The sequence below is a fragment of the Aptenodytes forsteri genome, unplaced genomic scaffold, assembly GCF_000699145.1.
Source record: "Aptenodytes forsteri isolate BGI_AS27 unplaced genomic scaffold, ASM69914v1 Scaffold266, whole genome shotgun sequence".
NCBI lineage: Eukaryota > Metazoa > Chordata > Aves > Sphenisciformes > Spheniscidae > Aptenodytes > Aptenodytes forsteri.
The window spans coordinates 46,232-73,546 of NW_008794109.1; the positions used below are offsets into that span (position 1 = coordinate 46,232).

Below are 27,315 nucleotides of genomic sequence, written 5' to 3' on the forward strand. Positions count from 1 at the left end.
AAAAGAAAGAAAAAAAAAAAAAAAAAAAAAAAAAAAAAAGGGGGGGGGGGGGGGGGGCGGGCATTTATTTCACTGCAGGTCAACTGCAAGCACTTTTTTCTTTCCTGAATAACAGAGCACATCTGTGTTTTTTAATCTATTATTGCTTTTATTCCTTGAAAAGCCTGCATTTCCCATTATTTCCAGGAAATAAATAAGCAAGCCAAGGAACAAATCTAGAAAAGATTTAACTCAAAAACTAATAGCACTTCAGAACTGGATATATCTCAGTTGGATAACACAGAATGCAGGACCGTACAAAAAAGGTATATTATGCACTTAGCTCAAAGGTGTGCAGCTACAAACAATAAGAGGTGAAAAGCTGAAAGAAAAATCACCAGAATTCATCTAAAAATATCTGATTTTGGGGAAACTCGCAGAGTAATAATCTGAGGTTCAGAACTGCCAGCATGAAGACCTGTTGGACTGATCAATTTGTCCTGTAAATTAAGAGGATCTACACATCACTCCCATTAAATGAAACTAAAACCAAAGCCACAGGACATTTTAGAAGTAACATTTGCCTCCGCACCTCCACATCTCCCCAGCCACCCCAATTCTAATCCACTGCATGTTTACCGTAGTTGCTGTGCTTTGAGATGATGATTCTTCTGTACAAACTGTCGACACAGCCAGGGAAGGCAGCCTGGATGAAGAGGATAATGTTGATGTCTCCATGCCACTGTCCTCATTTAAAGCTGAAAGACCAACCATATGGTGTCCATTCAGTTCACTAGCTTTACTCTGAGCACAGGTCTGCAAAGAGCTGAGCAAAGTGCCATTGCGGAGACAGGAGGTGCTGTGGAAAGTGCTCGTGAGCTTTGATGATTTTTGATCACTCTCATCGGAGTCAAGTTTGGGAAAGGACAAGGATTTGATACTGCTCACTGAAGTGATAGGGGACAGGGACACTTTGGAAGACAAGGACATCTTTTCACAGTTTCCCAACTGCGGTAAAGTGATAAAGCCATTGGGTTTGTGAAGGGGCTTGAAGTCCAGCGTGGCCCTTTCTATGGATGCCAGAACCTCCTCATCTTGCAACACAGACTCAGACCCTCCTTTGGGCAAAGTATTATCTAAAAGCTGGGCAACAACTGGCCCAGTAGTACCAACGTGAATTTCAAGAATATTTTTTAATTCTTCCTTATCATCGATAGTTTTTAATTCCAGTTTGTCAAATGGGTCTTCTTCACATTCAAAATCAGCTGGGTTGAAGTCTGCTTTTGGACAAGGTGGACTGAGAACTTTTTGCTTCACAGCGCTGCTGTTAGCTGGCGTGGGCGTAAGAATATTATTGTGCTGCAGGCTAGCGAGGATGGGATTAATAGGAGGAGGCATGGCCTCAGGGCAAGGTCCCTCTGAGAACCCCATTTTGTTGCTGTCCTCTGGAGCCGCTTTTGAGTTTGCTAGCGCTTCTTCTGCCTTGCGTTCAGCTTCTCTCTGGGCAGCTTGAATTTTTTTGATATCTTCAGCCCACTCGATTGTTTTCTTTTCCAGTGAGAAGTCATACTGACATGAAGTGGAGGGGAAAGGAAAGGAGGGGGGAAAAAAAAAAAAAAGATAAATTATAAGGATCATAGCCGCTACTTCTAACAGCAACATAAGTAACAGAGTAAGAGCTACATGAATTACCACGGACAGGCACCATTTTTTCCCCAGCATCTCTTGTAACCTACAGACTGGCAAAGCTAGAAGACACCAGAAGTAGTTCATTTTGCCTCTAGCAGCAAAACCTGTCTATAGTCTTGATAAGAATATCATATTTTGCCCACTTCCTACATTTAGTTTTGCTTTAGAACTACTGATCATCCCAACATCAGTTTCACAGCCCTCCCACCCTCTCCCCCCAAGACAATGGATGTAGCAGGGGAATTCTAATGCGTTACTAGGTGGACAATCATACCCAGACCTGGCACCACTGAACCACCCCCTGTCCACAAGTTCCACAAGTCATTCAAGACTACGGCAGAGTATTTTTTTCATCCAAAGACCAATGCGGTATCACTCAGTTCCCCCTAAAAGATTTCTAAGGGACTGGATATTAGAGTTTTACACCCTCTAGTTTAAGAGGTATTGGCATTCTTACCCCAGTGCCAATGGCTCACCAGCCAAAGGGGATATACTGGCTACACCGACGATAACTACTTGCAGTACCAGATTTTGCTGCAGTTACTGGTGTGACAGCATCCCACAAGCTTTTCTCATTTAACATAAGCTCCTTCAGGGCCAGGTTAGCACAGGAAGGCATTTGTAAGCTACTCGCTACCAGTTTACTAGCCACTGTAGCGGCTTGGTTGAGAGGACAGAATTCTGAACAGACTAAATCTACTTAAAGCTTTAATATCTTATGAAGAATGAACAGCCTCAAATGCTCTTTAAATAACCACAAAACGTTCAGAGAACACAGCCTGCAAGCTAAGTCCAGGGTGTAACCTACCTGCAACTCACAAGAAGTCGTAAGATATCCTTGCCAGGAATATGGCACAACCAAACAGGAGAGCTCTTGCCATGGGACTGCTAGGTCATACAAATTCCTCGCTCTGAAGAGCAACGAGCCAGCAAGGCTTGCCAGGCCTCTACTGGGATTTTCTGGGACTCGCTATGTGTTGTGTCACATCCCATCCTATAGCAGGCTCCAGTGAGATCCTGGAGACCTGTTGTCTCACCTGTATTAACAGTTTTCCCTTCCCTTAGGCTCTAAGAGTCCAAGAGGCGTGATACACAATTTATCAGCAAGGTGACTTTGTAAAACTACTCACTGGCAGAAGTGCTGGGCACTACTCATTACACATTCTTTGCTATCTGAGCAGAGCTATTGTAGTTTTGTGTGTGTGTGTATGTATATGATCATATATGGCCAAATTGACCAAAGCCATATATATGTTTTATATTAAAAAAATGGGGGGTATTTATAAAAATATATAGCTTTGGGCAATTTTTGTTCCCTTTTTTTTTTTAAACAGCTCTCACTACAGCTGTAAAAAAGTCAAATTGCACTGCGAGATGCATAGTCTACATAGTCACATCATATTATGCAAGGCGTTGCAGTCCAGTCGGGCATACTATACTTGAGCCTCAGCTTGGCAGGAAAATGGAGATGCAGCACAATGAAGCCAGCAATAGGACATTAGAGTCTCCTTTAGCTCTCCCACACCAGCTTAACTGGGTGGAAATATGTGTATTAGGACAATCAGGTAATCATTTAATGGTTATAATGAAAAAGCCATGATGTAGGGTAATAGGGTAATATGCAGGGCAGGGGAAAAAAAAAGAAGTCAAAAAAGAGACAGAACCATCTACAGCAACCTGTCACAGCTGAAGCAAAAACAATCATCAATTTGGACTGACCAAGGAAAATCACGGATCCAAATGAGACAACATAGTACAATTAGATTTCCTGTATCACAACCTGCATTTGGAGATTAGATTTTTCAACAGTTATGCTAAAGCAATTGATTTTATGCTACCAAGAGTTTATGGTAACAGAGACATGTCCTCAAAGACCTGGAAGCCATGCATACCAAGCTGTAACCTGTTTGCCCTACAGCTGGAAAAGAATTCCCACTCAGAACTGCACAGAAAACAAGAACTGGAAGTTTATTATCTTCATCCCACTATTGTGAGAAGCCATAAAATATGGTCATAGAAACACCTGTTACCCTCAAACAAGATTCTGCAAGTATGCCATAGCAGGGGTGTATCAGTTCTTACCGTTTTTCCTCTTAAAAATGCCACTCGAATTTAGTCACAGTAACATTTAGACCCATAACTATTACACAAAAGCATTGTGCTCTTTTGAAGTAGATACACTAAAATAAATACTATTAGGCTTTTTAAAGTGATAAGTAGAAGAAACTTCTTGCACGGCCTGTCATATTTTTATCTTTCTATACATTCTAACAGATCTTCTGCAACTACTGCTTGGCATACAAAATGACACTACAGGACCGACAAGACTAACATTTGAACACGTGTGCAAACTGTGACTGCTTGTGATTTACAGCACCACATGTTGGGGGCTAGGGGCAAGGGGGAAGAGAGCGGAAAGGCAAAACACATCACTTACCTGGGCTTCTCTGACAAGCTGAGAAGAATCAGGCAGGCAGAAACCAATGGGTAATCCAACCTTCGCTGGGGTTTTGAATTTGTCTCCTATCTTAAATGGGACATCATCAAGGTAACTGAAAGGCCCTAAGATCAAAAGCAGAAATTGTATCAAAAACACCTTACGACATTAATGTATTCAATTTTGTATGACTCACATTTCTGTATTTGGGAGCTATTTTATCGCTGTTGCCCCAACTACACCAGGTGACTTAATACAAAGGAAGTTGCTTGACCAGAAACACATTGAATGTTTGGACTTCTTTGCCTCAGTTTTGGTTTTGGAGGGGTTTTTTGTTGCCTTTTTTGTTTTTAAAGTTCTAGCCCACAACTATTAAAAAAACCCCAAACCCACAACATAACAATCCAACAGTTGAACAGATTTTGAAGTCAATATACCCAACATTAGCTTCCCCTGTGACAAGACTATGCCTACACAACTGGAAGCTGAAGCTCTCCTGAACACTGTATTCTGTTATGTCCCTATAAAAAGATCCACCATTTTTTGTCATATTCTAAACAGGCTTTAAAATGACCCAGGTTTAGAGCAGCTAAGACAAACAAAAATCCAGGTTTTGGCATACAAGTAGGAAGTAACATTTGGACAGAAGTGGTCACAAGGGCAGAGTGGCCCAAAGTCTAGACACTCCACTTTAACACAGTGAAGTAGCTCAAGACTACTTAGCATAGCAATTCTGATTTTTGAAACAAGGCAATCTAACTTAATCAGCTGTCTGATTTGTGATCACTCCAGTGAGAGGCCTCAGACTTATTTCACGGTCCTCCATCTGTCCTTTGTATCTATCCCTTACATGTGGTATTTAAAAAGCGTTTTAGGATGAAACTCTTCAAGCATCCTGCAAACTCACGAGGCAGAATCACTTAGAGCTCAACCACCTCCAAGAAGCCAGACTATAGAATCATAGAATCATTAAGGTTGGAAGAGACCTCTAAGATCATCGAGTCCAACCGTCAACCCAACACCACCATGCCCACTAAACCATGTCCCTAAGTGCCTCATCTACACGTCTTTTAAATACGTCCAGGGATGGGGACTCAACCACTCCCCTGGGTGTTTGTTTTCCTTGAGCTGCTGTGAAGAAGTATTAGAAAATCCACAATATAACTTGCACTCAGTTTCTCGATTAACTGAAGGGTGCCTGGATCACTGGTCTAAGCTTTTGGAATTACAGGCAAGGTTTCCGGCTGTGTATAACAACCTGAAGTGTTCCTCTAGCACTCATTTGTAACTTCGCTTTGAGTGTTGCGGATCCAAAAACATTAGTGGCAACATCTAAGATGGTGTTCAGTGACTACCCTCTTGCTCAGTGAGCTGTGACTTGCCATTTTTATGTGACTCATTTTCATACTCAGATGACAGTTTAAGTACTGTTTGTGTTCCTTCACTGTTGACTCATCTACAACAAGGCAGCCACAGGCTCCAAAAGGATGAGCAGCTTTTGAAAACAAGAACATCCTGCTAATTTGGAGTTAAACATTTATGTGCTGACATCACTTGAGCTCTGATACTATGCACCACACTGGCTGGTCCTAGGGTCCTGTTAGGACACAGGTGGTATTTCCTCCAGCTTTGAAACCATCAGGCTGAATAACCTACATCCCACCTGCACCACCAGGACAAAAAAATGCTCCAGGCAGAATATATTGGTTTTTTCACCAATCCTTACTGGGAAGCACACATTCAAGCATTACACAGCACAGCATCCAGATGGCACCTCACTGGCCACCAACACCACTATTTGCAACATGGCATCCAAATTGTATTTGAGCTGGCAATCTAAGAACCTGGATATGCCAAAGTGTTTGCTTACGCAGAAATAGCAACTGTGGCAGCCTTTGCACTGAGTGGTAAATCATGGCAAGGTCAGAGACAACCAGATCTCCCGACTGCTCAGAGGCTGGTGTGACTGCTGCTATTATGCTCTGCTCAGTCCCACTGGCACGAGTCCTACTCTAAGCGGGATGATCCAAGCGAAGCAGGATTACCACTCTGCACCGATCTCACAGCCCAAGTTGCTCAGTGTGCAAATACTTGTCTTATTAGACCTATTGACACAGTAAGTGGTAGACACCTCCCCTTGCACAGCTGCCACCTTTGCCTGAAACAGATACTAGCCACAGAGGGTACAAGCACACATTGTGGTATTTACATAGCAACACTCTTTGGTTTGATGCAGTAAAAAAAAAAAAAAAAAACCCACAAAAAAGCTAAACACACCTAGACTAGATGGACTGCATTGATAGCTGCCAGTTTAACCTCAGAAGCTAGACGATGGACTAAAAACCTTCTAGTTGCTTCCCAGTATATTGATTTTTTAATAACAACCACTGCAATAACCTCATCTTGAATATAACTCTGCTACAAAACCTGCAAGCACACATTAAGAAACACACCAAGTGTTTCAGGACATTTGATGGTAAAAAGTCTTTCTGAGGCAAAACACTGATGCACATAGTATTCACTTTGTTCCAGCCCAGTCAGAACAGTACTAGTCTAGTGAAGTTAAAATCTGATCCAGAAAGCCAAGAACCATTTTCTTTTTGTAAACAGATGACCCTTCTGCCTGAATGCACTGATGGGTAAGGGTGCAAATTGTTTTAATTGGCAAATTCTAAAGCAAAAAGCAAAATCTACATATAGAAAGTATTATGCAAGCCACTGTTTCAATAGTCACATGTTCAAGTGAAGCAATTAAAGTTTTTTTTCGAACTGGTATTTAATATGGCTGTTAGCCACTGCATCCTTTTAGCAGTTAAAAGCATATTGAGGAAGTTCTGAGAATAGCCCTGGCAAAACTATACCTGTCAGCCTGATCTCTGACACTGTGCACTATATGATATTCCTGGCCCAAGGAACTACTACAAGAATAAGATTTCTCTCCGCTTTAGTGTAACGCAGAAATCACTGGCCCACTCATAGAAGTGTCCTGCAGTTCGGTAGCAAAATCGAAACATTTCAGATAAAACCAGTTACCAGTTATGAACGGGGAACAGTTTTGAAACCAAGTGGAACTTCATTTTTGTGGTCACACAAACCACACTTACATACTGTTCAGAAATTGGAGTTAAAAGCTTTCAAGTTGTATAGTGACAGTGATGACAGCAGTATTAACGTACTGCACTTGGTATAACCCATGCTTTTTGTGCAACAGATGAGAGCTGCATTTCTAGATGCCACTAATTACTAGAACTTAAGCTTGACCTTCTAATTATTCAAATGACAGGAGAGCATTTGAAGTTACATGCTTAGGCATAGTTACAGGTGTACGCTAAGAATACCCTTCCAGACAGGAAAAGGGTTCCTTTCTCTCCACCCATACCTTATGTTCCCATCTTCATCTCCATCTGAACATGGTCCTGAGCAACCTGCTCTAGGTGGCTCTGCTTGAGCAGGGAGTTTGGACATGATTATCTACAGAGGTCCCTTCCAACCTCAACCATTCTGTGATTCAACAACAGTCTTCTAACCTCTAATAAGCAGCTCAGTATTAAGTACAAGAGATGCATCAGCTATGTTGACCGATTTCATCAGCCTGCCAGAGACATTGAGCTGAAGGTAGCTGTTGGGCTAGATGCTTTACAGTAAGCCAAAATTCACTTAGTGGGATTAATTCTTAACAACCCTGGAGAAGACTGAAACAATTGCCCTGCTGATTTCATAAGACATAATGAGCCAAGGAAGTTGCTCTACTACTCCTCAGAAACAGTACTGTGACAGTGTCGCTGGTGTCATTAGGAACAGAGGGTACACAAAAGGGTAGACAAGTTAACCAGCTAGCTTACAGTACCATTTGTTATGATTTTGTTATATTTGAAGCCAGGAGCATGTTCCACCACACCATACTGGTTTGAGAAATATTTAAGACATGTTGAATTCTAGCTCTGAGCAGTGTCTTTGCTAGCCTGGTTTAGGAAGCAGAAAGAAGAGAGAAATAAAAACAGATTCAAAAGACAAGCAGTTCAGAGTGTTCATAGCGACCATTCACAAATAGAAAAGCATGAAGAGCTGGCAGCTATCTAATAAAGACGTTGTCTTGCAGCAGGATCACTGGGCCACAGCAAAGGAGACCATCTAAAAATTAAGTGTTGATAGGCCATTTTTATTAATCCTTAACCATGTATTTAAGTGAGGCATTTCTTATTCTGTACTTCAACTTTACACTTGCAAGACTGAATAAAAAGCTTGAGGAAAAACGGAATTCCCCAGGACCCTCTTATCTGAAAGATTATCCAGGAAGATCAAGGCTGAGTTTCTAAAAGCAGAAGTTTCTACAGCATGAAAAATCATGTTAGAAATTTCACATGAACCTCCCAGTATTGCCTTGAATGATTACTGATTTGAAGAAGCTACATTACATACAACAAACTGAACTTTGATGTTCCACAGAAATATTAATCCTCTCAAATTACACCCCATTTTCTAAAAGATAAGCACATATACAGGCAAATAATTTTTATGATACCAATCATCTGCATGATGCTACACATCTCAAATGTAGAAGATGATGTTCTCTTCTTCACTTGCCTGCTGAACAAGATTAGTCCAATTTAGGAAAAAAAAAAAAAAATCACTGCTGAGCAAAAAGCAAGCATAGCTCAGCAATATATTAAAAGCTTCACTTTCAATCCTACTTCTCATGTGACTCCCATAGAAAGGAGCTACAGCTCTAGCGTCCACTTCAGCAAGCATCAGATCAGTATCACAACTGTAGTTCAGCTTTGATTTTGAAGTGAAAAAAAAATTGCTGAGCAAAAAGCAAGCATAGCTCAGCAATATATTAAAAGCTTCACTTTCAATCCTACTTCTCATGTGACTCCCATAGAAAGGAGCTACAGCTCTAGCGTCCACTTCAGCAAGCATCAGATCAGTATCACAACTGTAGTTCAGCTTTGATTTTGAAGTGGGAAGTGGGGGAAGGTATTATTCTGCCATGAAGGAGTAGGGAACAGTCACAGGGTGAATTTCAGTTTAACCAGAGAACAGGCACAGCATCAGCAAGCAACTATGCAAGAAGGAAGCCAAGGCACTTCACTCCTAACAAAAAACTACTCAGAGGCTAAACAGATTAGTCTCTATGGACTGTCTAGGCTGGGACATTTAGTCAGCAGCAACAGTAGGATTCATCCTCTTGAAAAGACAAGGATGCCAAATTTCACTTACCATGAGAGTCGGATCCCAACTTCTTAGAAGCCATTTAGAACCTGAAAAACATTTAAAGACAGCTTTAACAATTTATACATGTAGCACAGCGTAAGCCTACGCAGTTCTAGAGAGTCTTATCTCTAGCTTATGGGACACGTTGCAGACACTTGCTGTTTATCCTGTTCCCCAGATAGATAAGCAAACTTATTTTATAGCCTTGAGAAGTGACTGAGCAGACAAATAACTTAGCCCAGGGTCTGACAATCTAAATGGCAAAATGAATAAGAAAAAGAAAAACAGCCAAGAAGCAGCCAGGTTGATCAGGAAGGCAGAGAGAGTTCCAGATCACAGCGCTCAGAGGCTGCTCTGTCCCAGCCCTACGGAGGACACCCTGCCTCCCTTGGCATTAAGAATAGCCCTTCCTACTGGAAATACCACACTGATCCTCTTCAGTTTAATCCATGATGCTCTAAAAAGGGATACTATCATATTGGGTACGCAGTTAGCCAGTGTGGCACTTGTCTAGACACACTGGGTGTCTAGACAGATAACAATACAGGTATACAATAAACGGTACCATTCGGAAGATATTTTTGGATACACACAAGAAAACAATGCTAACAACAGTCCTCATCCACTGCCCACAGAATTTTACTAACAACTTTTAAAATTTGGATGCAAATCCTACATGGCCAAGGTGTTAAACACAGAAGTGCCTAGCCAGCTTTTAACACGGAGCAGGCCTATCCTGAGAAAAGAGTTGTTTAAGATAGAACTAGCTGTCTAATTAGTTGTCAGCTAAAACCCTGCTCCAGGACGCTTATGCTGTGTTCAATAACATAACTGGTTCTTTTGCTAGATTAGAAGTACATCACAAGATCCTTCTCAAGACACCACAGCATAATTCTTTGAATAACTGAATTTGTAAGTCCTCCTTTGACATTATGCATGATAATGAATAAGAGCTGCCCTTTGTTCCTGAAGTCCTCCAGCTCATAGACTGAAATGCCCAACAGCTGTTCTTCAAAAACATGAAGTTATTTGGTACACCCCTCAGCAGCAGGCAGCACTCAAAGCACAACTTGGAGCAGGTCTAACATTCACACCCATCATTCTTCAATTGAGGTCTCTTAGCCTCACTGTTTCCTCATTGCAGATTCCAACTGCAAATGTTAACTTAAAGGAAGGGTGTCACAAGGTAAGGATTACACTGACATCTTAGCTATTCCTCCTGGCAGCTGCTGACACATCTGTGGTCAGGAAGAGCCAGTTTCAAGTACTTTAGGAAAGTACCTTTTGCTGTGCAAAGGTCCCTTTCAACATTATGTTGAAATCAATAGGTGAACCAACCCTACTGGCTAACGGGAATTCAACACACGGCTAAAGTCAAAGCTGTACGAAGAACATCACCCAGGTGCAACCAGACTTCATGAAACACAGTGAGCAGACGCTGGGCTATGGGGGAGTGAGTCATGCTGGGCAACTCCCGGCATACCTTGCACATAAAAGCCATGTGTCATTCTGCTCGATGTTTGTCAGGTTCTTCTCAGCACACCTCACCATCTCTCTCACCATTGGTATTACATCCAAAACTACTCCACTAAGCCAGAGAACTGGTTTTGGCACTAGCTGGCAACTGCTTCTCAGAAGCAAACAAAACATTGAGGCTTCAAAGACGTAAGAAAAAGGAGGTAAAACAGTCATCTGTCATCTCAGAAAGGCTGTCAAGGGCAAAGCCACAAGACCACCCGGTACAGTTGCATGTCAACTACTAGAGCTGAGTGGGCTTTACTGGTCGCAGTGATGCAGAGGAGAAGACCAGACTGCAGACTACAGCACATGAAACACGCTGCACCTTTCAGACCCGGATCACACTGTCAGACAAGCTGCTATGTTGCTAGAACCTCTGTGTGAGAGTAGGAATTAAGATGTCAACTTGATTTGTTATTGAAAAAGCCAGGCCACATGTGAAATCATACAGCCTTCACATACCTCACCAGTCCTCTGTATGTCACCGGACACTGTGAGGCACCACCTGCAAGCATGTACTATGGCTGCCCATCACCCACCACTATTACAGCAGAGCTGAACTAGGGACAAGGCCTCTAGAGACTTCGTTAAATTTCTCCAAGTTCTTCTTTCTTCTAGTTACTTTCTCCAAGTTCTTCCTTCTTCTAATTACTATCTCTGACAGAAAAGCAAGTGCTCCTTTTCTAAAGGATTTTAAAACTTATGATGAGCGGAAATAACCTCCTCACTGTGGCAACTCAAATGACAAGGAAGTTTTTTCAATGCAGGACCAGTCATCTACAGGCAATGCAGTTTACGCTGTCTACCTCATTCACCAGAAGCAGCTTATTCCAGAGTGTACCGACATAAAGGACATTGAAAAGAAAATTCAGGACCTCAAGAAAATAGGTCATTTTTAGAATGATAATTTATCTCTCCAGCAGGCTGTTGCAAGGACATACTAAGTTTACCATCTCACACACTGATCTTAAGTAACTGAACACTAAGTTACTGTGACACTATCAGTTTGCTCCAGGGACATTAGTAACAGCGCGTACGAATTCTGCAGAACCAAGCTGTGCACGTCTAGCATCCAGGGAGTTTTGCAGTAGTATATCAATCTGGAGCTGCATAAAGCCTTGGAGGTGTCCTCAGTGTCAAAATACCCCACATAAGCAATACGTATCTTGCTTTTGTTGGCAACCTTGCAGTAAAATCCTACTGCAGGACAGGCACGTTGTGCTGGTTTTGGCTGGGGTAGAGTTAATTTTCTCCATAGTAGCTAGTGTGGGGCTCTGTTTTGGATTTGTGCTGGAAACAGTGTTGACAGTACAGGGATGTTTTCCTTATTGCTGAGCAGTGCTTACGCAGAGCCAAGGCCTTTTCTGCTCCTCACCCCACCCCACCAGCAAGTAGGCTGGGGGTGCACAAGAAGTTGGGAGGGGACACAGCCGGGACAGCTGACCCCAACCAACCAAAGGGATATCCCACACTATATGATGTCATGCTCAGCATATAAAGCTGGGGGGAAGAAGGAGGAAAGGGGGGACATTCGGAGTGATGGCATTTGTCTTCCCAGGTAGCCATTACACATGATGGAGCCCTGCTTTCCTGGAGATGGCTGAACACCTGCCTGCCGATGGGAAGCAGTGAATGAATTCCTTGTTTTGATCTGCCTGCGTGTGCAGCTTTTGCTTTACCTATTAAACTGTCTTTATCTCAACCCATGAGTTTTCTCACTTTTACCCTTCCTATTCTCTCCCCCATCCCACCGGGGGGGAGTGAGTGAGCAGCTGTGTAGAGCTTAGTTGTTGGCTGGGGTTAAACCATAACACAACTGCATTAACTTCCAGGTGCAGCGCAAAAAATTATTCCTCTGCCATATTAAACACCTTATTTTAACTACAGAACTAGCTATGGCACATCAATAGCAAGCTAATAATGAAATGGATCATTTCCAGAGAGACAGTCGCACTTTAGATTCAGGCAGCATTTGAGTTTATATCACACCAGCTCTTCCTGATGCACTGTGAACATGCACTTATTAAGATACCATTACTGCAGAAGGCACTGTCAGCAAACAGAATTGTTAAGTACTGCACACAGTAACACTAGAAGAGGCTGCCAGCCACATTTCATCACCTCCTTTCCAAAGAGGGTTTAATTAAAATAGTGTCTTGTGACTAATCAGATTTGATAGGCTATTCAGGGACCACTGTTACAACCATCTTGCTGTTGCTCTGTCCTGCTGGCTGGGGGAAAAAAAAAAAAAGTATTTGCAGCCAGTTAGATGGTTACTGATGTTGCTACTATGCTTCTGGGCATTATCGGAACTGTATTTGCTTAGTCAAAGCCGTTACACTGTGCAGTAAAGGTTTGCTTACCTTTGTTACCGCTCTTTTAGAAATTTAAAAGGACTTGCTCCCAAAGCCTTACTCCAAACCAGCTAATGGATGACTGCAGCCCTGTCACTGTTGTCTTTGATCTCCAGACTCCGTAACAGGATGCTGAAGGGCATCTGTGGGAATGGCACATAGGGGCACAAATTTTGGTCTGATGCTTTACCACACATTTTAAATTGACAAAGAACATTCTCTATACTGCATGTAAACTTTTTCAACGCCTTTCCTGGGCTAGGGAAACAAGTTAGTTGCATACTGCTACAAGGTTTTCTTACAGCCACCTACAAGCTCTCTTCTATAAATGTCGACCTCCTTAGCCCCATTCCCTCATTCTTGGTTCTGGCTAACCCTCTGATGAGAGGATCAGGGCTACAAGTGCCTAAAAGTTATAACCAACTTGAACGTCAGCAGTCACTGAAGCAACCTGATGTGAGCTCTTCCCTTCCTGTGTGTATGTCCATTTTTCACTTAGTAACACTGAGGCAATAGGGCAACATTCTTAAAACCAGCCGGAGGAACACAGTATAGCAGAGCCCAGGATGAGGGCAGAGGACCTCAGAGAGATGACAGAAGCGGACAGAGGGACAGGGAAACAACCACAACAACAAAAAAAACCAACACAAAGATGCAGAAGCAGAGAAGTGACAAGACAAAACTGATGACAGAAACAACTGGCACAAAGAGATAGATGACAAGGTGGAAAGGCTTAAAGGGACAGCATAGAGATGACCAAGACAGTCCACCTGGCACGTCACCACTTAAACCTGAATGACTACTTAGCTGTGCTGCCAGACAACAAGGAGAATGCAGAGAAGCGTGACTTGGTGCAGTTGAGCAATACCAAAGGGACCCTCATCAACAGATGAAAAAAAAAAATTACTACCAAGAGTGACTCATGGGGAGCTGCTGGGAAGTTGGGGCATTTTTTAATTATTATTTCCATGTACCTTCTATTGGTGTTTTCCCTGAAGTTTATATCTACCTTCCTCTTATTCTGAAAGAGCTATGACTGGTCAAGTTGGAAGCATCCTACCACTAATGGTACCTAGAACAGCTTTCTCAGTGATAACTCAAGCCAATTTAACTATTTATCAAGAAGAACTGGTCTCTTGTTGCTATATCCCTCATTTTGGGGTGCAAGTACGTCTAGATTCCAGACCACATGAATTCTCTGAAGTAACTCCCACCTAAGATTCAGATAAATGAGAAATGTACTTCTTATGGGTCAGAAGAAACCAAAATGCTTCAAGTTATCAACCATAATCAAATCAGCACATCTATGATTTTCAGAGAGACCTGATCTTGCAGCTTCCATTTTGCCTGCTAATATACATTGTGTAGTCGAAGTACACAGAACTGAGGATGCCTCCATTCACTCTGAAAACTACAAACAGACAAAAAACTTCAAAAAGAAAAGATCTTTTTTTTCCCTCCCTATATTACATTAATGAACTACTACTGATTTTACACTGAGAAACACTGAAAAGCAGTTTGATTCAAGTGATTGATTTCTAATGTGTCACAGGTATTTCAGATTTAGACAGTGGTTTAAGTTTTCACTATAACGACTTGTTTCAGTGCAAGTGAAAGGCTATAACCAACATCAGGATTCTGTATATAGCCTCATACAACAAAAATAGAAGTAGACAGTGCCTGTTGCTAAGATGAAACAAAAGATTCTCATATCAAAGCTTCCCATGTATGTAAGTGTTCAATCATTGCCACACAATTGAGATCTCCTACGTAGACTGACAGTAAAAAGCTGATCACAGAAATTTACTACAGTACAAAACAGATTCCATTTTCATTTACTGCAGTCTCCAAATAGAAAATATCACCCCAAAATCTGCAGCAAATGCTTCTGCTTTGTACCTCTAACAGTTCTGCAAACAATAAGCACAGTCAGCTGCATGGAGGTACTCCCCTTTCATTAAGGATGATCATGTTCAGCCACTGATAACAGCTCTTTGGATAAAGTTGTTGTAAAACTAGATTTGACATGTTGCAACTACATGCCCTGCAGAAAGAAAAAAAAAAGGGGGGAGGGGGAAAAAAAGAAAAAGCATCACTTTCACTAGTCTTCACAGAAAAAAAAGTTTTAAGTATATCTACAGTAATTCCTTTTAAGTGCTACTGCAATCCAGGAGACAAGGTACCTTAAGGTTCTTGGTCTATTTTAAGATCAACAAGAACAAACCAGACCCTCCTTGAGGCAAATGTTAGTATGAAGTTTCCATGGGATATAAGTACAAGTGGTCACCCTACATTTAACCAAATGCAGAGTAGGGCTTACACCGACAACAGGGGGTGGAGGGAGGAAGGGATGAGATATCCCTGCTGCATATACATGCCATGGATCAACAACCCAAGCAACTGTGACGAGAGATCTAAATTTTGAAGGACAGCCTATAACAAACTAAATTAGTTTGTTATTTCCAGTGCAATGATTGTGGGGCAGAGGGACAGGAACCAATAAAATGGCACTTTTAAAAACATTTCCAGAATATGTGAGTAGGAAGGACAGGGAGAAAAGAGACCCTGAAGAGTAGGTCTGCATACAGATCACATTATTGGATTACAAGACAACACTCTTAAGTGATGTCAATAACATCCATTACAGGGCTTTACATGCAGATGTTGGATAGCATCTTCCTAGCAGCGACAAACATTAGAAGAAATTGATTCTTCAAATTGTGCCATTGCTTAATGTGACATAGTGGGCAATTAGAGCTTCTGCTTCAGTACACATCAATCAATGGGAAGTTAAAGTGGAAGACAGCTCTTCCACACACTCTCCGAGAAGCACAGCATCTTCCACTCTCTTGTTCCGTATGGATTCACTGCATTAATGTCAGACACCTGTAGTTACACAGCTATCCTCATGTCATCTCCCACTTTGTTCATTAAAGACACTGCACGTGTTAAAAGCACATACTATTTGGGCTGGTTAAAGATTTAAGGCTCTTAACTGATAACAGACAGCTCTGTTCCTCCTTTAAGATCCTGGCTGTGTATTTGGGACATAAGGTAATTTGCTATACATTTCACCCAGAAATAAGGGAGAACCCTACAATGGCTGAGGAAATGCAGTACAGTTTTTCAATCACTGAATCACTTACCAGCCATAAAAGTTTCCAATGAAGTTGAAGGTTATACACCACACAAACCTCTAGAACTACAAGTTTCACAGGCAAGAGCATAAGAAAACTGAAAATTACTTATAGACAGCCCTGTGGTCAAGGCAGATAAGTGCAAGCTTTTCCTTTGGCCAGAGGCTGACATGCCAAACAAGAGTATAGAAGGTGCACCTATTCTAAATTCACATTTAACTGTTGCAGCAAATGGGTGACCTTTTTAAAATGAACTCTTTCCAAAAAAAAAAAAAAAAAAAAAAAAAGAGTTCTGTCACAAGAGAAAACCATCTGCAACTAACATCTAAGGCCACCTTGACCTCCGAACTCAGCAAACAAGGGCATAGCCCAGGTTCTGTCAACTCCAAGAGGGGATGTGGATTTTAGAGTGTAGTTCCTACTAGTGATTGTTACCCAAGTTATTTAAAGATCATCTAAACAGAAAAGCAGAGGGAAAAAAAAAAATATGGGTTTACTTCCTTTTTTGCCTCTCAAGATCAGCTTCACTAATCTAGAAGCTACATCACCAAGAAAAGGGTGGTAAACTAGAAATAGAAGGACTATCTTCCCCTCCTTGAGATACAACAGAAGCAAGACTAACATTTGCATGATAAACCATAGCAGAAAATATAAATATGCTGTGCAACTCCTACATGCTAGGAAAAAAGCAAGAAAAGATGATCCAACACTTGTACCACCAATGAGGGCTGCAATAGTCTCACAATGCAGTAATGAAACAAGTCCCAAATTTGATGAGCAGAACAACTGCTTTTAACTATTATTTTCCCATATCTAAAGTTTGGATAGCAAATACCTACCACTTCTGAGAGCTTAAAATAGTCAGATGGAAAGCATCTAGCAACTATTAACAAATTTAGCTACTTCAGCTTAATTAACACAAGACTTCATACTACTACAAATGAGTCAAATCTTTAACAGCAATCTTAGCACTAGCCAGAGCCAGATATGGGCATTAACTTATCTGTTAATCCTAGCACTTTAGAAGAAAGCTAATATTTCAATACAACCCTTCTCGAAATGAGAGAGACTGCTAGCTAGAGAAAATTCCTAGCTTCAACAACAAAATAGCCCACTTATTCTGTTCTTTTGGTAAAGATGTATGAAAAACAGTGGAATATCCCGCACATCTGAAATGTATGTCTGGAACTCAGAGTAGCATAAGCTAATTAAAATGCTGCTCTATTTGTTGCAGTCATACTTCAATATGTAACAAGCTGACTGTGAAGTACTTGAATATTATTAGTACTTCAGACTTGTCCCACTTATGATTCAGACTTGTCCCAGTTATGAATGAGGAGAGCTAGACAAACATTCTGAAAATGCTGCCAAGATAACAGAGTAAACCAGGTTTCGCCATTAATCAAAACATCCCCTTTTTAATCCAAAAATAACAGGATCTGTGCAGTTTCAAGCTTTGTCTTCTTATGCTCTTTGACCGAGAGCGGTGTACAGGTGGCTGATCTTGTATTCTCTAGAAACAAGTTCAACTCCGTTGGCAATACCAGGACCTACTCCCAATACTGACACAAGAACTCAAATTATTTTATTGCAGAAAGCAATTTGTATTCTTTTGATAAATACTAATTAACAGGAATTTAATGCATTTAAACACAGTACAGCAGTTAAATGACTCTACTTAAAAAAAAAAATCTATTCCAAAGAAAGCTATACAACTGTCACCTTTTCCCTGTTAAAGCTCAGAAGAGAAATGGCGCTATTTATTGATAGTTATGTTTTTGGTTAGAAATTGGGTGAAATACAAATGCTTATGGAATTACTTTAACAAAGCAGACAAAAGACATCTAGCAAGAAATCAAGTCACACAAAAGTTTTAAAAAGGAAAAATAAAATCTGCCAGCAGGTCAGACATCACTTGCCATTTCATATATTTGAACTCAGCCAAAATACATGTCTACTGCACTGTACAAGAATAATGGGACCAGTGTTAGACTACTATAGATTCATCAATTTTTCCTCTTATACTAGGGTCACATGTGCTACCCACTCTCACCACACATTTAATCTTTTCCCAGCAAAACTCAGTATGGTACTGACAGAAAATACAGCCTGTTAAATTAACTATTCCACCTACAAACAACTCGGCCTGCCCTGCAGTGAGCAGGCTAAAACCTTGAACTCAGCACAGGAGCCACTGCTTCAAATCCTGATTGCACCCTCAGTCCAAGCAGTTTAAATACACATAAGGCCACCAACAGCCTTCTCCCACTCCTTACAGGACCTCTCCCATAATGTGGTTAAAACTGCTGAACTTTTCCAGCCATCTGACGTCTCTGTTCCCTGCAAATTCACTTAATTTAGAAGCCACAAATCATAGAATGGTTTGGGTTGGAAGGGACCTTCAAAGATCACCTAGTCCAACCCCTCTGCCACAAGCAGGGACATCTTTCACTAGATCAGGTTGCTCAAAGTCCCATCCAACCTGGCTTTGAACACTTCCAATGATGGGGCATCCACAACTTCTCTGGGCAACCCCGGTGTCTCACCACCCTCATTGTAAAAAAATTTCTTCCTTATGTCCAATCTAAATCTACTCTCTTTCAGTTTCACCTCTCAAGCGTTGCCTGTTTTCCAGGTAACACCCCTATTCACCGTAAGTTACTCTTTCACCAAATACACACTTTGAGCTACTTGATAGCAGAAGTTCTATAAACTTCCTACTACTGAAGCACCTAAAAGCTGATTGCAGCATACCTGGAAAAGTGTGCTCACCAAAACGCTTTTCTGTGAAGTGGCAATATAAAACTCCCACCATCTCAAACCTTCCTGATTTTCAAAACATACCTCATAAGCTTGGTTTGCCTTTGTCTTGACAGCGCTAATGTGAGAAATGTGAATTCCATCTTAGGTGCTACAGAGGTGACCTTCACACACTTACTTGACTTTTTGGGGGTTTTATGCATCTTCTTCCACCCATCAATGTGTCACTGGTAGTTTCAGCTTTCAATGCTAGCTCATTTTGTCCTTAATTCATCTGTCACTCCTACTAAGCCAACAGGTATCTGTCTTCATCCAACCCTTCTTATCAAGACTGAGACAAGAAAATAAGCATATACAGAAATACACGTCTGAAAAGATCCCAGGTTTTCCTGCACTGAAGGATAAAACTAACAGACAAGGAAAAAAAACCAAACTCATCACTGTCCAAGATGAACATTCACTTCAGCTATTTTCATATGTTCGCTGAGCTGAGGTCTCAGCAGGGACACAGTCCTTCCCAGACTAACTCAACAGAACACAGGAATCAAACTGAAATACAAAAAAGTGAATCAAGCAACTAAAAATATGGTTCCATTGCAGTAATGCCTAAATAAGAACCAATCTTGTTTCATCTCCAGATACAGTACTAGTTAAGCCTGCTTTCATGTTTTTTCCACCCAGTCCAAACAGGACTGAATGACTGCATGAAAAAGATGACCTAGATGGGAAATACTATCAGTAGTCAACGCCGAATTAAATCCCACTACCAGAAGTCATATTTTAAATGAGCAAGTTCCACTTGTTTTAATTAAACATGGAACTGGTGCATAATGGAGCATAAAGAGCAGGAAACAGTTTTAAAGTCAATACTTACACCTTAATTATTTCTTGAAAAGTCTTGTTAACTTTAGAGAAGACCAGAGCTGGTAGCAAAGATTAAGTCCTGCTCTTTAAAAACACACAGGAACAGAAGTATCACTATCAACTACCAAAAAAAATACTCTGACATATGAAAACAGCAGCAGACACCTGAAGAGGCTCGGCAAACTGGTGGTACCCACACCGAGTACAATTCTGGAATTGAATTCATTGGGAACACAGGAAGTTAAGTTGTCTTGAGCAAGCTTGTCTAGCGTAGAAAAGTAGAAATTTATCTTTGTGGGGAGAAGTCAAACTGAGGTTGCACTCAGCTACAGTGGATATATTACAAAAACAGTGTATGGTAAGTAAATGAGCTGCTTGCTGTGTTGTGTATTAGAACACTTCAGTGGCCTACACCATCTGAAGGCAGCACACTCCAGTCCTGAGCAGAAACATCTTCCTTGCAATCTCTTGATTTTGGAGTTCTCCAACAGCAAGGGCTCCTCTATTTAGGACTGCTTAAACGGAAATATGGTTCAGCCTATAGTCCAACAATGGATTGAGAAGTTCAGGAATGGGAGCCACAAGCAACAGGGAAAAAACAAAGAGAGAGTCAGTACATCTGTTAAACAAGGTTCGTTCTATGTGTGCAACTGCCACAGCTGAGGTTACTAGCAGTGAAGATACACAAACATGTAGACAATCCTCACCCTCTGAGAAGGAAAGCAGAGCAACTACCCAATCCCTGAGACGTAACTTTCAAGGATGCTCCAGTTGCTATGCTCACCTTTACATATTGCTTCAGAAAGCCTTTCCGTACCACAGGTGTCACTCCTCCCTCCCTGCTATGCAGCAGTCACCAGCTACATTCAGACAAGGAACTCAGTAGATCCCTAAGCATCATAAAATAACCTCTACACCCACCTACCTTGATTCTAATTGTTTCCATATAAATGACTTTCAAGATTTAAGTTTCCTCACTTAAAAAACCTGAAAAGGTCTGCTTTCTCTCTAAGACAACAATTCAGTTTGTCCTCCCAGCACTGCAATCCTACCCTTGTAGTTAATGTTTGGAGATGAGTTTAAGGACTAGTGTAGACTGGAAGCCTGCACTTCACTACAAACACAGAATGATCTTTCTATCACAAATGTACAGAGCAAAATCCAGAAACTCACAAGGTACTGGGAGTGACAGACACACACACAATTACAAGCCTCTCAATGATAAGAGTGTATGAAGACTGAGCTAGAGTTTCAAGCTCAAGTAGAATGGAAAAGAAACCATAGCCACAGAAAGACACTGATTTCAGATGGAATCTAGAAGGCTACAGGATATTCATATGGCCAGGAATTTAACACCCTTACACACACACTTTTCTTTTATTACCTTTCCCCTGAGTGGAAAGTAGTTTTGCCAAAATTCCCTTATACCCTCAGCACCACCTAGATGTTGCATGAGACTTCAAAACAGCTCTCAAGGCACTTAACCAGCAGTGAAACTATCCCTCTTTTGCAGGTGTGGGGAACAGGGCACAAAGCTGAAGCAGTTCTCCCACAGTCATCTAGCTCAGCCAGCAATAAAGTCAGAACAGAACCTGTATTTCCTGAATCCCAAACCCACAGCTACCCCAGGAATCTCACTGCATTCTCTCAAGTTTGGACCAATATCTTTGTCCCCCCAATTCTCCCTATCAAATCGCTCCTATTCAGCTTGTCAACTTACCATAAAAGCCTTAAGGACGTTGTTCTGGATTGACAATACAAAATTGGATTTAGTCCAAACTTTTATTTCTAAGTTACTACTTCAAATTCATTTAAGTCTGCAATTTTGTTATACATTATATATCCAGTCTCGTTCCATGGTATAAACTTTTTTCCTGCCTATTAGAAATTTCTTCAGCAGCTACAGTAATGAATGCAACCCCTGAAACACTTAAAGCCATGAATAACTAAACAGAAACTGCTCATTTTATGTGCAAAAGCAGCCTTCAGAGATGCATTAGCTTCATCTCGTCAGGACATTTTGACAGATCTGACTCAGCTTCAGCAATCTAGCCTTACTTCTATTTTATGACTAGACCAGAGTAGGTTGCTGAATGAGATTGCCCTATGACCATCCAACAGCCACACCCACAGCTTTTCCTCTCCAAATGTCTAACAGACTGGCAACAATATGGGACTGCTAACAGTACAGAGATCTATCTCAGTGGACCATCATGACTGTGACAAAGCAGCAAGATAATATTTTTTTTTTTTAAAGAAGGAAAGTAGAAAGACTATGTGTTGACCATTCCTCAACTGAGATATCAGATTTTCTCCTGTAACCTGAGAATCAGTTCCAGCCTGTCTCTTTTATAAGCCATGTGTGATTCAATCCAGCTTACTTTAGCAAATAAATCCAGTGCTGCCTAACGACAGAACAGGAGCATCACATTTACAATCCTGCAGTAACGTCAAATTACAGGAGAACTATGCCTCGAAGAAGGCTTGTAGTAAAATAGATACGCAACTTTTCTCCCAACTTGAAGGGAAAGAGAGAAGACCTTTACATTACTCGGCAGAATCAATTTGTCCAGTGTATAGCTAAATCCCTGCAATACATACTGGTGTATTTCAAGCGTTCATCTCCTTGGGAGAGGGCAGAGAAAGCAGAACTTCTTCATCAGTCCAATATCATAACACGTACAGAACATCCCAAGAGAAAGGCAGACCTTCAGAACTGTATACTACTTGCATATGCAATATGGAAGCTCAGGTATGAAAAGGATGACATTTATCATGTCACACAAACAGATGTGGCACAGCCATTCTGTCAACCAAATGTGTATTTCTAGAGTCCATCCCCAGCTCCAAAAGGAGCTTAGACCACCTAGCCATTCATGCCACATTCAACTTCTTCACCTTTGTGTACCTCCATTTATCTTGCATCTCATAATACGCTGGTGGATTCTTTAAGCTGTATTTATTAAGGCTTTTCCAGTTGAAAATCTTCATGTAGAAGACATTACAGAACATAACAGTATTACATTTATGTCCACACTTGAAGTTGCTAGCTATCCCTTTGCATACAAATTAAGAAAAATTCAACAGTGTTAGTTAAAAGCAACAAGCTTTTTACCATCTTTACTTACATTTTCTTTGCAAAGACATTACATTACTAAGCACAGGCACTCAGTGGTCTAGGAATACATTACGAGCTTTTTATCAGCTATCAAAAGATTTCCAGGTAAGTCAACAGAAATCATGTATTAAACTCCCTTCTACAAACAAGAAGGAAGCCTGTAACTGCAGATACTTTGAAAACTGCCCTCTGCTAAGACACTAATCAGAATCTAGCAATTGTTCTTCCACAGACAGTTCACTGGCTTAAAGGAATTGCATTTTGCATTTGTGCAAGCATGAGACTCCTTATCAGCTGCGGGAGTCCTGAAATGCATCTCCCCCCCAACTCAAAGTCTGTGACAGTTCTTCAGATTAAAATGGTAACACAAATATTTGGCTGATTAAAACTTGATAAAGACTTTTCTTACCCAAACATTTTCTTTAAAGTATTCCTCAGAATAGTATCTAGAAGATGATACTTCACATAGTTATATGCTTAGTTGTAAAAGTAATTGCCAGTACAGAGCCCTGCCAGCCAATGACCACTGATAGAATTACAGCCTGATTAACAAATCTAGGTCTATAAGGAGCGCACAAATCTCAGAGGCATGTAATATAGAAACCTGCCCCCCAAAATCTTTACGGTTCATTACCCCGTCGAGTGCAAAGTTATTTTATACTACCATAATTTTTCCAGCCATTTTTGTTTGCAAAGCTCCAACTCACACCTCATTTAGGGGATACATTAATTTACTCACTCCCTCTCTTCCCAATAAAAAAAATCTACAGGTACTTTCTGAAAAGCACAATAAACCCCCTTCTTTTTATACTATTACAAACACAGAATGAAACTCAATAACCTTTCAGCTTTTTTCTACCAAGAAGTCAAATAGACTGGCAACAGGCTGCTTGTGGTGACCTAATACTTAATTAAAAGATTAAGAACACATTCTTTTCTCAGAGGGTAGACAGCATAAAAGGATAGAAAAGCTTTTTGCCACACACAATTCTATTCTAGATGATTAACGGCAATTTTATTCATATAAGCTCCTTTCCCTACTACATGTGCCTCCTATATTTCTATTTCAAATTATTATACGTTACTGTGCAAGGACACCACATGATGGTATTAGTCATTAGGGTGGAACCCAGTGAGGCTTTGCTGTATCACAAAAGGAAATACATATGATTTAACAATTACTTTGCAGAGTGTTTATTAACTAGGAATCTAGTTTTAGAGTTCAGAATTGATAAAGCAAATCAAGTTGAACACATAAGCACATCTCTATGTCTAGATTAAGCACAGTGCTAACACTTGACATAGCACAACTGCTAATACACATACACTTAGACATCCAGCCTCCCAAACTCAGGGAATAAATCTCACCAGTCATTTCAGTCATGGCTTCATCAGCTTCTAGCCTAGAGATATCAAATGGTGCGAGCACAAACTTATACATTAGGAAAGGGCTTAAATAAAATCTTTCACACTATCTAGTAGATAGTGATCATGAACACTGATCTCCAGCAACATAGACCAGACTAACTAGGAGCTCACAACTCTTTACTACATCAGTAGTTTCCATGATACCCACTGCAAATAGCGAGGTAGCTTAACTATATTCATATTCAGACCATCTTCCAGCTGAAGAACTGACTACTTCTTGGATAGGACTCTGTTCTTCTGATTTCCCCACTTAAAATGTTACTCTGGTGTAATAGTTTCTGACACAAAATGCAGCTGAGAAAATACAAGCTCAGAATTTCCACTTGAACTTGGTCAGTTAGTTAGAAACTGTAATACTACTAATGCAACATGGGATTTTGAACCAATCTACTTTCCCTTCTAGAAAAGAAGATTTAAACTTAAGTCAGAGCAATGATACTCTGTTCCCCTTTTGATATACTTCTGTGTTTCAAGTACATTGCAAGCTTAAAGAAGTCTGAAAGGACCTTGTAAATTTCAAAGGGGGGAGATGGGGACGACAAAACAAAAAACACAACCAAGTCTGGACATACAAGCTGTTCTTTCAAAATTTCCCAACCACAGGAAAGACAGTATTTCTTAATATTTAAGAAAATGCCTTCCCCATGCAAGCAAGGATTTGGAATAAATATGATCATTTAAGAGAGGGAAAAAAAACAATGCTCAGTTTCTCTTAGAGACTTCAATACAAGACTACGCTGACTGAAAAAGGTCATTGAGGGCACAGAACACGAGCTTATTCAAACCAAGTCAGAGGGTCAAAGCATTCAGCAACACACTTGCATACCAGAAAGGATTACCTACCTAAGTAGTTAACACAGAAAAACTGTGAGCTCAGGCTTGTATCGATCAACTGCAATCCCAATGATCGCCTGTAGAGTGGTACATGCTGTAAGATCAATAGCATTGCCTTCCTAATCAGAGCAAGCAGACACAATACAGGGAAGACAAACCAACCTTTGATACACCCTAGAAGACCTACTTTTTCAAACAAGGAAGCTATCTATAATTTGTAAACAACCCTTCTTTGCCTTTCCTTCAAACAATAGTTTTCAAAAACATCTTCCAGAGCTTTTCAATTACAGCTCCACTAGACCTTCTTTACTCTGACATTGACCTGAATTGCACTGATCAATTTTAAATAGATAGTAATGCCTTTAGGTAGAGATCCTTGTAAAACAACAGCTGAAGCTCTGGAATTTATGACTGAAAAGACTGGGAGTGATTATGTTAGAAACAAAATGCCAGAGAAGGCTGGATAGAAGTTCTGTCTAACAAGCGAAACTAAATTTCTCACAGATCAATTTATCAAAATATTCAATGCAGCACCAACTGTAAAATACAGGAACAGGCTGATGTCAAAAATGATATAGAGACTGGACACTGACAACAATATTGAATGTCCTGAATTATCAATCCCTAAAGTTTGTGGAAGCAACCATAAGCTTATACAATTAAAAAGGAGGAGGATGAGTAAGGTGATGCCTTCCATGGCATTACAGCACTTTTGCCATCAGCATCAGCCAAAACAGCTCTGGCTGCCAGTGTGGCAAAATTAGATGAGGTGGTCTGCTGGATTGGTCCAGAAACTTGACTCCCATTCTGTTAGCTAGAGATCTTTGTCTCTACAATAACAAGTATTGGGCACTGCAAAACACCATGTGAACAAAGGAGATGGAGCTCTTCCATGTGTTTTTGACGATTTTTCATCATTAAGATTTTTCCATCAACATAAACTATACAATAAGTCTCCCAGCTGATCAGTATATTCACTATACTGATCAGTATACTCTTAAAATATTCTGAAAATTGAAGTTCAAGTCATTAAAGAAAAACTAACATTTATTCATTCACGTATCTTATACCTGAGATTTCTTTGGTTTTCCCTTTGAAGTTTCAGGTAACTGTTTCAGCCTTCACTTGACTTATGCAGAGTGTCTGATCTTAGTACAAGCAACTCCTTCCCTGACTCCTTTGCTCCACAGTGCACGCACAGGGAAAAAAAAAGAAGTATGAAACTTGCAGGCCAGATCCAGCTGGTGAGATAAGAAAAGTGCAATCATTTTCGGTTTTGTTTCTGAGACTAAAACAGTGAGCTTGCAAAAGCTAAGTCTAAAGACTACATTTTCTCTCCCCCTATCCTTAGAATTAAGGTTTTGCCTAAAAGGTTTAAGTCACCCAGTGGCAATGGTGATCTAAAGCATCACTGCCACTTCTGAATCACAGTTCCACATGTACAGAAAACTGAAGTAATTAAGTAGCAGTACTACCGTGGTCCTGCAGCCTAACGCCATCCTACACACAGCCTTGAATAAACCGGTCCAACTCTGCTACACTGCTATCACATGTACCATCTCAGCCCCATTCCCTTCCCTGTGGCTAGTACAGTGCTACACACATAGCTCTGTTCTGTATGGAGAAAAGGAGAGCAGGAGGCCAAAACAGTTTTTTTCCCCTCTTCCCTGAAAAATGCTGTTGCAGAGCAGAGATCCCAGGTACGCAGAGTCAGCCCTGGGAAGCCAGCAGTTGCAGGAATGCCTGCCCAGGGGCAGAAAGTTCCATGCTCCGAGGATGATGAGGGAAGGAGGGCAAGGAAGAGATCTGGCTAATTGCAGTACTGCCTCTTTCTCTTTTTCCTTAACACCCTAGATCACAGTTGGAGCAACATTCCCCTCACCAAGCTCCCACAAAAGCCTCAACCCCGTAACAGGCTGTGAGATGCAGCATGCCTTCTATCAGTAGCACAGCCACTGAAGTTACATCACCAATCACAACTCA

General features: G+C 40.9%; 1 protein-coding gene across 2 annotated transcripts in view; it reads right to left on the reverse strand.

Annotated features, from left to right (window-relative positions):
• The window catches only part of UBAP1 (ubiquitin associated protein 1), a 35,728-nt gene extending 9,300 nt beyond the window's left edge, over positions 1 to 26,428 (reverse strand). Inside the window, exons 1-4 of one of the 2 annotated variants that reach the window (XM_019471018.1) lie at positions 26,403 to 26,428; positions 9,326 to 9,366; positions 4,106 to 4,230; positions 619 to 1,548 (exon numbers count right to left, since the gene is read on the reverse strand). In XM_019471018.1, coding sequence (XP_019326563.1) covers positions 619 to 1,548; positions 4,106 to 4,230; positions 9,326 to 9,359 — 1,089 coding nt within the window. In that variant the 5' untranslated portion in view covers positions 9,360 to 9,366; positions 26,403 to 26,428. Of the gene's footprint in view, positions 1 to 618; positions 1,549 to 4,105; positions 4,231 to 9,325; positions 9,367 to 15,090; positions 15,186 to 26,402 lie in introns of those variants that run through there. The other variant, XM_009275130.1, reaches the window with a different exon arrangement.
• Positions 26,429 to 27,315: the final 887 nt, after the last annotated feature.